The 14,258-nt window shown below is 41.6% G+C and overlaps 1 protein-coding gene across 1 annotated transcript in view; it reads left to right on the top strand.

The window, feature by feature from the left end:
* Positions 1–9,064: 9,064 nt before the first annotated feature.
* The window catches only part of LOC124285399 (lysosomal cobalamin transporter ABCD4-like), a 31,791-nt gene continuing 26,597 nt past the window's right edge, over positions 9,065–14,258 (top strand). The window contains exon 1 of the mRNA XM_046721623.1: positions 9,065–9,146. Within this exon, the coding sequence (XP_046577579.1) occupies positions 9,079–9,146 (68 nt within the window). The 5' untranslated portion in view covers positions 9,065–9,078. The remainder of the gene's footprint in view (positions 9,147–14,258) is intronic.

The following is a 14,258-nucleotide window of genomic DNA, read 5'->3' on the forward strand; positions in this document are numbered from 1 at the left end:
TGAAATTAAACAATTTATTCATGCTATCCAACCTACAGCCTGTCTTTCACTACCATGCATTGATATCCTTTACTTACTGAATTTGACCAATACGGTATCTCCACAGTAAATGGGCCTCATCCAGGGCATATGGTTGCAGCGCTAATTCTTGTAACGATTTGTTTCGTAGGCACCTCCCATGGTTGGGGTACAAGCTAACAAAATGTGCGCATTTCAGCGTTCATAAGCTAAACCCGAACAACTAGAGTAAATATGACATGTTGCAAACAGTTGTTATGTAAACCCAGAAATGCTTGTGATTTATACCTTAATACTCATATAATAACAGAACGTTACAAATAGGATGAATAAAAGTATCCAGAATCACATTTAGAAGAAAATGAAATACTCTTTGGTATACGACATTCACTCACTAGTCATATGTTTTTATTATTGTTTTAAGCGGCTACATCTTCCACCGAGTTCACATACACCGGTTGATCCCAGGAGGATAAGAGAGGCATTCTGGGTATCCCTGTTATAATTGTGACACATTTTCCAACACCTTTTATCAATTGAGGGCATTCGTAAAATATAACTAATCAACTAAAGACATAGTAATATGTAAAACACATATGTCAAAACTAAATTTGAAATCCACGAGTATATCATACAATTACTAATGCTCCCCTAGATGTTTTACAGAGCTACTAGCTAATACATCTACTCAGCATGGCGTCACGGGACGTGTACTTTCCTTTGCCTGGAACTGTATGTGGTTCACGGCTTCTCGCTTGATCATTAATGAAAGGGCTGCCATCTCTTGAAAGATTAAACTTTAAATTTGAATTGGTTGAATTAGGACAACGTAATTGTATACTTTGTTTTTGCCAGCAGTGTATGTTAGCTGGGTTCCTCTTGTTTGATTTTAATTAAAGAACTGATATTTCTTGAACCACTGACCTTTAGCAACTGTTGTTGAATTATGACAAAATATATGTACACTTTCTTTTGCCCTACAGTGTACTTGGTTTACATTCTGCTGTTTTATAGGTGAGATGGGGTGAGATGGGGTGAAATGGGGTTTACGTCATACTTAAGAATATTTCGCACATATGACAACGTGCATGTCTGTGTATGTGCGGCTGCTTGTTGTACCCCAGACTTAAGCTGGTTTTGTAGTGCTAGCTCAATGAGATACCATGCCCCAGTCAAGCATGAATGCCCAATTCAGACACATTATCCTGACTCCGAGGCGGAAATTTATAACAACTGACCTTTACATTCATTTGAATTTTGTGAACGTACGAAAACATGATTCTTCACTTCACAGTTGACATTTCATGCAAATCATGTGTCATATTATTAGCGGTCGTAAGCCAGGGGGTTGCGATACAGCAGACATGATGACGTACTTTCATTATATTTTTAAATCGGTTTCCTGTATGCTGTTATGAAGCAATGTTATACGTTGTGCATCAATGTTTCAAATGTTACACATTGTACTCGTGTGTGTGTGTGTGTGTGTGTGTGTGTGTGTGTGTGTGTGTGTGTGTGTGTGTGTGATATTTAGACTTGCACTATATTTAGATAGAGTGCTGGAACGTACTAGAACCCCCTCTGATGCACAAATCGTCGCCTGAAAACCAGAGTGTTCTAAGTCCACTTTTGACAAAATTAGAGTTAGTATGCTCAGGGTAGGTTTTAGAGCATAATCTATTACTCTAGCAACTGTTTACAGCGCTATCTAGCTTTGAATGTGTTTTTTCAAACACAAACTTTGTACTATCTCCATGAAAATCACATGTTGTTAATTTTCGAGTGTTGTAATTATAAGTTGTCAATTGACAAGCACAATTTGATCACGTGACAATGAGATTTACCAATTTTGAAGTGATTGTCATCATGGAAATGGAACATTTTAACTCTGTTCTTATTTCTGCTTTATTTAATTAAATATAGTTCTCATGAAAGTAAAACGGGTTAAGACGACAAAAATACAACCTGGTAAAAAAGAAATAACAATCAAATATCAATATAATAATAATAAAGCTGAGTTTTAGCTGTGTTTTTTGACACTTAGAACACTCTGGTTTTGAGAAAAATCACGATCAAGTGTTCTATCTCCAATCATTTATCGTGAATTTCTTATTTATTTCAATAGATTGAGCATATAATTTGATATTTTCTGATACCAGTTCTCTAAACAGTCCGAAATTATACGTTCTCTACACAGACGCTCCACTCCCACTGGAACTATGTCACAAACAGAATGGTTGTGTCATTTTTAAGAATCTATTTTAAAGGATAATGCTGTTTATGGTATTGACAGTGAGATGTTAGATTATAATAATAATAACGCAAGTAAAGAGCCTAATGATTTTGATAGGCTTCTGTTAGAATCACCCATTATGGAATGTGAAATATTCGATGCTGTCTATGGTTTTAAAGTTGGTAGATCTGCTGCAGTTGGCCTTAAAGTTGGTAAATCTGCAGCCGTTGGTTGTGTTATATCAGAAATGCTTAAATACTCATTACCTGATATGATGCCCTTTCTGGTTAAAAGCTTCAATCGAGTATCTAATACAGGTCTTTCTCCTTCTGTCTGGGAGCAGTCTTTCATTATTCAATTACATAAGAATGGAAATGTAAATAATCCTGACAATTTTGGGGATATTTCTCAGACGTGTATTGTTGGTAAAGCGTTTACATCCTTATCAACAACAGATAAAAAACATTGATCAATGATGAGACCATAATACCTGATTCACAAACGGAATTTAGAAACATCTATTCAAATTTTGATCATATATCATATCTACCTTGTATGCAGTCATTGAGAGCTATTTATCCTTCAGCAGTGACATGTTTTGCCCTCTTCGCTTACGTCAAGGCTGTAGTCTTAGTCCAGTCCTCTTTTTCGTGAATTTTTTATGGTGGTGATTATTATTCAATTACATAAGAATGAAAATGTAAATAATCCTGACAATTATATTTCAGGATATTTCTCTGAATCATGAGAAACTGCCCAATCCTCTTTTTCTATTCTTTTTATATACGTGTTATACTTTGATATTATGAAATCTGGTAAACATGGTTTTCAGCTTTTTCCTGATCTGAGAGAATTTTTCACGGTGGTGATCAATCAGTCTTTATTCAGAACTGAAGGCTACAGGCCCATAGTACAAATATATAAAGTTCAATAGCAGAGTGGATTTCTCTTCAAAATAGCATGATATATAAACAAAGCAATATTTCCAATAAATATACGCCGTCGGTTAGAAGTTGACAATAGTTGGATAAATGTATGTTTTGACGGTTGTTTCATAAAATAACTGAGTATATATTTGCTTCTAATGTTTCTATAATAATCACAAATTAGCAGAGCATGGTGGTGATGTGTTTCTGATGTGTGTACTGTAAATCGTCTTCAAATCAACTTGAAGCTGGTAACTGAATGTAACTCTAAATAATACAAATATTGTTCTATTTTGCAAAGAGAAATCGTTTTTTAAAGGTAAAAGTATCAAAGGTATGAAATACAAACAAGTTTACTTCATGGATATGGGGTAAAGTCTCGTAATGTTTTTAGACTAAGCCTTAATGATTTAGTAATCAGAAGATATTTATCTATAACATTTTGCCCATGTTGTTACGTTATCCAAGATGAATTTCATTTCATGTCTATTTGCCCTATTTATGGCAACCTAAGAAACAGCTATTTACAACAATGGTCCATGTCTGAAGTCAACATTGCTCTCTTTCTTACTGTCCCTCATGGGACCTTCAAAACAGCACCTAGTAGCACTATTTTGTTATCATGCATTTTTTAACCTGGGATAAAATGTCAATGGTATCATGTAACTCCTTTGTATATGGGCCTATGACCTTTCATGCAATAAAATAAAATGAATTGATACTACTTCAGCAAATCAAATGCACAGAGTACATTAACGGGGAATAGGGTCATGCTTTCAGTATTTCTGTACTTTGGTACACGGCTCGATTGAATAAGATCTCTGACGGAAGAGAACGTCACGAAATGATCATTAGTTCTGTCAGTCCTTATATCACCCAACTGTCGAATTATGCTTTGCTGGTTAAAGTGCATAGTGTGGTGGCCTGTTTTTAAAGAATGAAACACATGGATATTGTTTTCTGACCTACTCACCTGACATCGGTTGATGTATGATCAAAGTTCATACGTTCTTCACATCATTCTTTGTCTTGAAAACAGTTCCAAGGAACGCATAGCCATGTTAAGCCCTTATTTTGCTCCGGGCGGTTTTTTTTATTATATACAATGCGCGGGGCAATAAAATTAGAAAACAGACACTCAGTCGAGATGTAAAGGAGAACAACTGACTTGCAGAAGAGAAGAGAAGAGAAGAGAAGAGAAGAGAGTTTATTCAGTAATTGGCCTAAAGTACAATAATCTATTGTAATTGAAGTTGTTTTTTAGCAGGTTACCTGACAGTACGACTTTTATAGTTGACGCAAAGCAAACACGTTTCCAGTGAATTGCAATATTCATTACATCAATATATTTGGTATTTAGAAGACTATCCACATTTACATTGGTAGGAAGATGTTTCAGGCGTATGGATTTATATTGAACAATGATACAACTGACTAGCTGAAATTATTGAGAGGTTCTATACATGTGGCTGAGAGACCTTGTGTCAAGAAGATCGCTATGGATCCATATTCAGTCTCAAACTGTATTGCTTAACCGGTGTTGTGGGAGGCTAGGCGTTCTGTTGTGAGGACTGATGTACCAAGTGTTTAGAGATTAAAGCACTCGCTGCTTATTGTGAACATGACATCCATCGCAGGACGAGTTTGTTAATCAGCTCAGAACAAATGCGGAAGTCATACCACAAAGATTTATAGTCTGTCAAAAATGAAACTTAAATTATCATTTGAGGGTGTTTTCCAATGTTAAAACATATGGTGTTATATAAAGCTAGATAACTGATACACGAATGCTGAATAACTGTGACACATATGCTGAATAACTAATACACGAATGCTGAATAACTGATACACGAAAGCTGAATAACTAATACACGAATGCTGACTTACTGATACACGAAAGCTGCATAACTGAACACGAATGCTGAATAACTGATACACGAAAGCTGAATAACTGACACACGAATGCTGAATAACTGATACACGAAAGCTGCATAACTGATACCCGAATGCTGAATAACTGAACATGAATGCTGAATAACTGATACCCGAATGCTGAATAACTGAACACGAATGCTGAATAACTGATACACGAATTCTGAATAACTGATACCCGAATGCTGAATAACTGAACACGAAAGCTGAATAACTAATACACGAATGCTGACTAACTGATACATGAATGCTGAATAACTGATACACGAAAGCTGCATAACTGATACACGAATGCTGAATAACTGAACACGAATGCTGAATAACTGATACCCGAATGCTGAATAACTGATATACGAATGCTGAATAACTGCTATACGAATGCTAGATAACTGATACACGAATGCTAGATAACTGATACACGAATGCTGAATAACTGATACACAAATGCTGAATAACTGATACACGAATGCTAGATAACTGATACCCGAATGCTGTATAACTGATACACGAATGCTGAATAATTGTGACACATGTACGGAATGACTGATACACGAATGCTGAATACATGTGCTGAATAACTGAGAGACTAGTATGCAATTTAGTAAATCACGTGAATTAAATACCCGAGAGACCTATGCTGAATAACTGAGCAATTAGTAATAATTTTCTCTACTACCATGCTGAATAACTGAAACACGTTTGCCAATGTACTGGGACACGTATGCTGAATACCTGGGGCACCTATGGTGAATTATTGAGACACATATGTTTGAAAAATGTTTCTGATATTCTCTTCCCTGATGCTAAAGGTCTGGTTCTCAAAGCACCCACTGACCTCCTCCGTGGTGTAGTGGTTAGAGCGTCCGCCCGGAGAGCGGAAGGTCGCGGGTTCGATCCCCGACCGCGTCATACCAAAAGACGTTAAAATATGGTACTTGTTGGTCCCTGCCTGGCGCTCGGCATTAATGGGTACAACAAGGACTGGTCGGCTCGGAGTCAGTATAATGTGTCTGAGTGGGGTATTCATGCTTCACTGCGGCATGGTATCTCAGTGGGCTAGCACTATAAAACCAGCTTAAGTCTGGGCTAGAACAAGCAGCCGCACATACACATACACACGCATGCACGTCGTCATATGAGCGAAATATTCTCCAGCACGACGTTAAACCCAGTTTCACCGCACTTTGTTATCTCGGATATTACAAACTGGGTCCACCCGTGAAGATCCGGGTTAGAATATTGATGTTCAGTAACCCATGTTTGTCGTAAGAGGCGACTAACGGGATCGGGTGGTCAGGCTCGCTGACCTGGTTGACACATGTCATCGGTTCCCAATTGCGCAGATCGATGCTCATGTTGTTGATCACTAGATTGTCTGGTCCAGATTCGATTATTTCCAGACCGCCGCCATAAAGCTTGGATATTGCTGAGTGCAGCGTAAAACTAAACTCACTCACTCACACTCACAAAGTGGGTCCCTCGAATCTAATGTTTAATAGCTGGGAAACATAATTCATTACATTTGAACAATACGTTGAGCCATCTCCCTTGGATGAACAAAATGGAACTATATTTCCGGGTTCATGTGTATGTATATATGTATCTCTGTGTGTGCGCGCGTGTGGTTACATTTACGAATACAGGTGATGTATATGTAACTCCTGCGTTCTATATAATCATTGTTGTGATGGGTTAGCCGACTGGTTAAAGTGTTCTTTCAATATGTGACGCCCATTTCTGATGTCGCCCGCCGTGATATTGCTGGAATATGGCTAAAAGCGGTCTATATCGTACGCAATGACTTTTTCCATTTCAATGTATTTTTATCCGAATAAAAAACTATACACATACATCAATGTCAGATAAACGAAAGTACAATGTCCTATAGGAAGGCCTCTGGCATTGGACTCGCAAAACGCTCTCGAACTGAAGTTCATGTCCTCACTGACATGGTTTCCGCACCCATCCATCTAGTTCACCCTGCCCATCAAACCGATCTGGATCAGTCCGTTAAAGCAGTGCATCAGTCCCTTCACACCAATCCACGTACTCAGTAATCAGCCTGGTCGACAACCCGTTCATCTCCCTAGAAATCAGCCTGACTACCCAGTGCCTCCGTCACTCTACGTCAATGCACATACCCAGCAATCAACCTGACCGACAACTCATTCATCTCTCAATCATTCCGCCTGTCAATACAGTGCCTCCGTCACTCTACGTCAATGCACATACCCAGCAATCAACCTGACCGACAACTCATTCATCTCTCAATCATTCCGCATGTCCATACAGTGCCTCAGTCACTCTATGCCAACCCACATACCCAACAATCAACCTGACCGACAACCCATTCATCTCTCAATCATTCAGCCTGCCAATACAGTGCCTCAGTCACTCTACGTCCACCCACATACCCGGCAATCAACCTGACCGACAACTCATTCATCTCTCAATCATTCAGCCCGTCTACCCAGTGCTTCCGTCACTCTACGTCCACCCACATACCCGGCAATCAACCTAACCGGCAACTCATTCATCTGTCAATAATTCAGCCCGTCTACCCAGTGCCTCCGTCACTCTACGTCCACCCACATACCCGGCAATCAACCTGACCGATAACACATTCATCTCTCAATCATTCAGCCCATCCACACTGTGCCTCCGTCACTCTACGCCCACCCACATACCCGGGAATCAACCTGACCGGCAACTCACATATCTCTCAATCATTCCGCCTGTCCATACAGTGCCTCCGTCACTCTACGTCCACCCACATACCCGGCAATCAACCTGAACGATAACTCATTCATCTCTCAATCATTCAGCCCGTCCACACTGTGCCTCCGTCACTCTACGCCCACCCACATACCCGGCAATCAACCTGACCGACAACTCAATCATCTCTCAATCATTCAGCCCGTCTACCCAGTGCCTCCGTCACTCTACGTCCACCCACATACCCGGCAATCAACCTGACCGGCAACTCATTCATCTCTCAATCATTCAGCCTGTCCATACAGTGCCTCAGTCACTCTACGTCCACCCACATACCCGGCAATCAACCTGACCGACAACTCATTCATCTCTCAATCATTCAGCCTGTCCACACAGCGCCTCCGTCACTCTACGTCCACCCACATACACATCAATTGTTTAACCTCACTTTCCCCACATCTGAAGGTTTGGATAAAGGATTAGGAGGTCACTGGACTGTGGATTTGGGACTATGGTCAGTTCTAATTAGTGTCACTGGTAAATCAACCTGACCGACAACTCATTCATCTCTCAATCAGTAAGTATAATCACCCCATCTACCAACATTTTCTCTATTAACGTATAATCATTAGGTGAACGCACACATAATGTTTATTTTTCAAAATAATGAAACTCAGATACACGTGTCATAAACATGCACGGGATTCAACTCTTGTTGGCCTTATCTGTTGACACACGATACACTGCAGGTCATCGTATCAATTTATCGTGTCACTTTGACCGCTCTGATATCAAGTTAGACTTGCTGTTAAGCTTATATGAAGTACGGTACTAAAGGTCACGTATTCAGCAGGCATACGGATAAGACCCAGGCACTGTCTTCAAAATGAAGTCGGGTAGTTAGAAACAAAAACAGATCTCAACATGCTGCAATGAACTGTAAACGTCGACGTGAAATAACCGCTACCCTACAGCGAAAGAAAAGTAACGCTATACAAGATATGATATTACCAGATTTAGAAAGGAAATAGTGAAAATCCACTTAAAGATATAAAGATAACTACAGTTTCCCCGGAACTTGAATGACTGATATCCGGTATAACTACAGTACACGTCCGCCGCCATATAGCTGGAATATTGCTCAGTGCGGCGTAAAACTACACTCACTCACTACAGTGCACGCATCTAATGTAAGTAACGATAAGGCCTCATCCCACCACGTGACCCTCTCATACGCCTGTGACCATCTGCATCATGGACTCCGAGCAGATCACACGTTGTCGGACATCGCTGCGAGTTGTTACCGCTGTTCATACTACAAGGCGAGTGTACTACTTCACTTCTACTGGCCTTTGTTATCAGTTGTGGTTGTATGTCTGGCTTCAATGTATCCAACAGAGTTGCCATTGTCATTGTAATAGTAGACGCCAAAGTTGTGGTTTATGTCTGGCTTCAATGTATCCAACAGAGTTGCCATTGTCATTGTAATAGTAGAAGCCATAACTTGTTTGAGTGGCATTTTAGAAGTTGAGACGTACAATATATAACAAGTTTTATGGATAACAACTTCTTTATTTTCGTGAGTGCGACGTTTCGATACAGATTCTTGTACCGTTGTCAAGCAAGAGTGATACATGAAGTGTAGGAGCTGCATATATATACTGTATATAACAATGAAACAACATAATAGACAAGGGAAACAACATAATTGCCATGATTGGCTAAGCAGTAAGCTGATGAAGCCAGTAAGTACATAAAGGATAGTGAGAGGAAGCCAGAGATGTAGTTACAATGAGATGTTTATACAATGGATGCGATGTTTATACAATAGACTGGGCTTGGTGGAGGAGTGGATCATAAGCAGATGGAATGAAGTATCCTTGGTCACGGTTGATGGTAGGCTTGTGCCGTTTGATGTGAATGGCTTCTGTGAGCTTGCGTTTAGTGAAGTCCGTTTGGTTGTTGGCGAGAATGGTAATGTCGGACCACTCTATTTGATGATTGGGGTTGGCTTTGATGTGGTCAGAGATAGCTGATTTGGTGTCGGAATTAGCAACAGAGGTGCGATGTTCTTTGACTCGGGTGTTGATGGGTCGGGATGTTTCACCTATGTAGCATTGTCCACAATCACAGTCTATTTTGTAAATAACACATTTCGGGTTGTTGTTGTTGACGGTGGGTTGTTTTCTTCCGTTGGCATGGAGGAGGTTGTTGAGGCTGGAGGACGCTGAGAAGGTAGTGTCTATTCCTGCCTGTTGTTTCAGGAGTCGGCTGATTTGGTGTGATGGTTTACCAATGTAGGGAATGGATATCTTGATGGGGGCTGATTCTAGTTTAGACCTTTTGGCAGGAGGTGAAAGCGTTGCTTCGATGGTTCTGTTGACTATTTCAGGTGGGTAGTGGTTGCGTTCCACAAAGACTTTCCTCAGGTGTTCAATTTCTTCCTGTAGGTTTGTTGAGCAGATGTTTTTGGCTCTTCTGGTCAATGTAGAGATGACGCCGGTCTTGACTTTAGGTGGGTGGTTGGAGTTGTAGTGGATGTATTGATCCGTATGAGTTGGTTTTCTGTACACGGAGGTCTGGAGTTGGTTGCAGGAGGTGCGGGACACAAGGACATCAAGGAAAGGTAGTTGGTTGTTCTGCTCTGTTTCAACACCCGAGTCAAAGAACATCGCACCTCTGTTGCTAATTCCGACACCAAATCAGCTATCTCTGACCACATCAAAGCCAACCCCAATCATCAAATAGAGTGGTCCGACATTACCATTCTCGCCAACAACCAAACGGACTTCACTAAACGCAAGCTCACAGAAGCCATTCACATCAAACGGCACAAGCCTACCATCAACCGTGACCAAGGATACTTCATTCCATCTGCTTATGATCCACTCCTCCACCAAGCCCAGTCTATTGTATAAACATCGCATCCATTGTATAAACATCTCATTGTAACTACATCTCTGGCTTCCTCTCACTATCCTTTATGTACTTACTGGCTTCATCAGCTTACTGCTTAGCCAATCATGGCAATTATGTTGTTTCCCTTGTCTATTATGTTGTTTCATTGTTATATACAGTATATATATGCAGCTCCTACACTTCATGTATCACTCTTGCTTGACAACGGTACAAGAATCTGTATCGAAACGTCGCACTCACGAAAATAAAGAAGTTGTTATCCATAAAACTTGTTATATATGGTAGAAGCCATAGTTGTGGTTTATGTCTGACTTCAATGTATCAAACAGGGTTGTCATTGTAATAGTAGACGTCAAAGTTGTGGTTTATGTCTGACTTCAATGTATCCAACAGAGTTGCCATTGTCATTGTAATAGTAGACGTCAAAGTTGTGGTTTATGTCTGACTTCAATGTATCCAACAGGGTTGTCATTGTAATAGTAGACGTCAAAGTTGTGGTTTATGTCTGGCTTCAATGTATCCAACAGAGTTGCCATTGTAATGGAAGACGCCAAAGTTGTGGTTTATGTCTGACTTCAATGTATCCAACAGGGTTGTCATTGTAATAGTAGACGTCAAAGTTGTGGTTTATGTCTGACTTCAATGTATCCAACAGAGTTGCCATTGTCATTGTAATAGTAGACGCCAAAGTTGTGGTTTATGTCTGACTTCAATGTATCCAACAGGGTTGTCATTGTAATAGTAGACGTCAAAGTTGTGGTTTATGTCTGGATTCAATGTATCCAACAGAGTTGCCATTGTAATGGAAGACGCCAAAGTTGTGGTTTATGTCTGACTTCAATGTATCCAACAGAGTTGCCATTGTCATTGTATTGGTAGACGCCATAGTTGTGGTTTATGTCTGACTTCAATGTATCCAACAGAGTTGTCATTGTCATTGTAATGGTAGACGCCAAAGTTGTGGTTGTATGTCTGACTTCAATGTATCCAACAGAGCTGTCATTGTCATTGTAATAGTAGACGCCAAAGTTGTGGTTGTATGTCTGACTTCAATGTATCCAACAGAGTTGCCATTGTCATTGTAATAGTAGACGCCAAAGATGTGGTTTATGTCTGACTTCAATGTATCCAACAGAGTTGCCATTGTCATTGTAATGGTAGACGCCAAAGTTGTGGTTGTATGTCTGACTTCAATGTATCCAACAGGGTTGCCATTGTAATAGTAGACGGCAAAGTTGTGGTTGTATGTCTGACTTCAATGTATCCAACAGAGTTGCCATTGTCATTGTAATACAAGACGCCAAAGTTATGGTTTATGTCTGACTTCAATGTAACCAGCAGTGTTGCCATTGTCATTGTAACAATAGACGCATAAGTCCACCCACATACCCAGCAACAAACCTGACCGGCAACTCATTCATCTCTCAATCATTCAGCCTGCCCATACAGTGCCTCCGTCACTCTACGTCCACCCACATACCCAACAATCAACCTAACCGGCAACTCATTCATCTCTCAATGATTCAGCTTGTCCACACAGTGCCTCCGTCACTCTACGTCCACCCACATACCCGGCAATCAACCTGACCTGGAACTCATTCATCTCTCAATCATTCAGCCTGTCAATACAGCGCCTCCGTCACTCTACGTCCACCCACATACCCAGCAATCAACCTAACCGGCAACTCATTCATCTCTCAATCATTCCGCCTGTCAATACAGTGCCTCCGTCACTCTACGTCCACCCACATACCCAGCAATGAACCTGACCTGCAACTCATTCATCTCTCAATCATTCGGCCTGTCCATACAGTACCTCCGTCACTCTACGTCCACCCACATACCCAGCAATGAACCTGACCGACAACTCAATCATCTCTCAATCATTCAGCCCGTCCATACAGTGCCTCAGTCACTCTACGTCCACCCACATACCCAGCAACAAACCTGACCGACAACTCATTCATCTCTCAATCATTCAGCCTGTCCATACAGTGCCTCCGTCACTCTACGTCCACCCACATACCCAACAATCAACCTAACCGGCAACTCATTCATCTCTCAATGATTCAGCTTGTCCACACAGTGCCTCCGTCACTCTACGTCCACCCACATACCCGGCAATGAACCTGACCTGCAACTCATTCATCTCTCAATCATTCGGCCTGTCCATACAGTACCTCCGTCACTCTACGTCCACCCACATACCCAGCAATGAACCTGACCGACAACTCAATCATCTCTCAATCATTCAGCCTGTCCATACAGTGCCTCAGTCACTCTACGTCCACCCACATACCCAGCAACAAACCTGACCGACAACTCATTCATCTCTCAATCATTCAGCCTGTCCATACAGTGCCTCCGTCACTCTACGTCCACCCACATACCCAACAATCAACCTAACCGGCAACTCATTCATCTCTCAATCATTCAGCTTGTCCACACAGTGCCTCCGTCACTCTACGTCTACCCACATACCCGGCAATCAACCTGACCGACAACTCATTCATCTCTCAATCATTCAGCCTGTCAATACAGCGCCTCCGTCACTCTACGTCCACCCACATACCCAGCAATCAACCTAACCGGCAACTCATTCATCTCTCAATCATTCCGCCTGTCAATACAGTGCCTCCGTCACTCTACGTCCACCCACATACCCAGCAATGAACCTGACCTGCAACTCATTCATCTCTCAATCATTCGGCCTGTCCATACAGTACCTCCGTCACTCTACGTCCACCCACATACCCAGCAATGAACCTGACCGACAACTCAATCATCTCTCAATCATTCAGCCTGTCCATACAGTGCCTCAGTCACTCTACGTCCACCCACGTACCCGGCAATCAACCTGACCGACAACTCATTCATCTCTCAATCATTCAGCCTGTCCACACAGTGCCTCCGTCACTCTACGTCCACCCACATACCCGGCAATCAGCCTGACCGACAACTCATTCATCTCTCAATCATTCAGCCTGTCCATATAGTGCCTCAGTCACTCTACGTCCACCCACATACCCGGCAATCAACCTGACCCACAACTCAATCATCTCTCAATCATTCAGCCCGTCTACCCAGTGCCTCCGTCACTCAAGGTCAATCAACATACCCAGCAATCAACCTGACCGACAACTCATTCATCTCTCAGTCATTCAGCCTGTCCATACAGTGCCTCTGTGCCTCAACACCCATTCACATACCCGGCAATCAACCTGACCTACAACTCATTCATCTCTCAATCATTCAGCCTGTCCACACAGTGCCTCCGTCACTCTACGTCCACCCACATACCCGGCAATCAGCCTGACCGACAACTCATTCATCTCTCAATCATTCGGCCTGTCCATATAGTGCCTCAGTCACTCTACGTCCACCCACATACCCGGCAATCAACCTGACCGACAACTCAATCATCTCTCAATCATTCAGCCCGTCTACCCAGTGCCTCCGTCACTCAAGGTCAATCAACATACCCAGCAGTCAACCTGACCGACAACTCATTCATC

Source organism: Haliotis rubra, unplaced genomic scaffold (genome assembly GCF_003918875.1).
Source record: "Haliotis rubra isolate DU_JTF1 unplaced genomic scaffold, ASM391887v1 Scf36, whole genome shotgun sequence".
NCBI lineage: Eukaryota > Metazoa > Mollusca > Gastropoda > Lepetellida > Haliotidae > Haliotis > Haliotis rubra.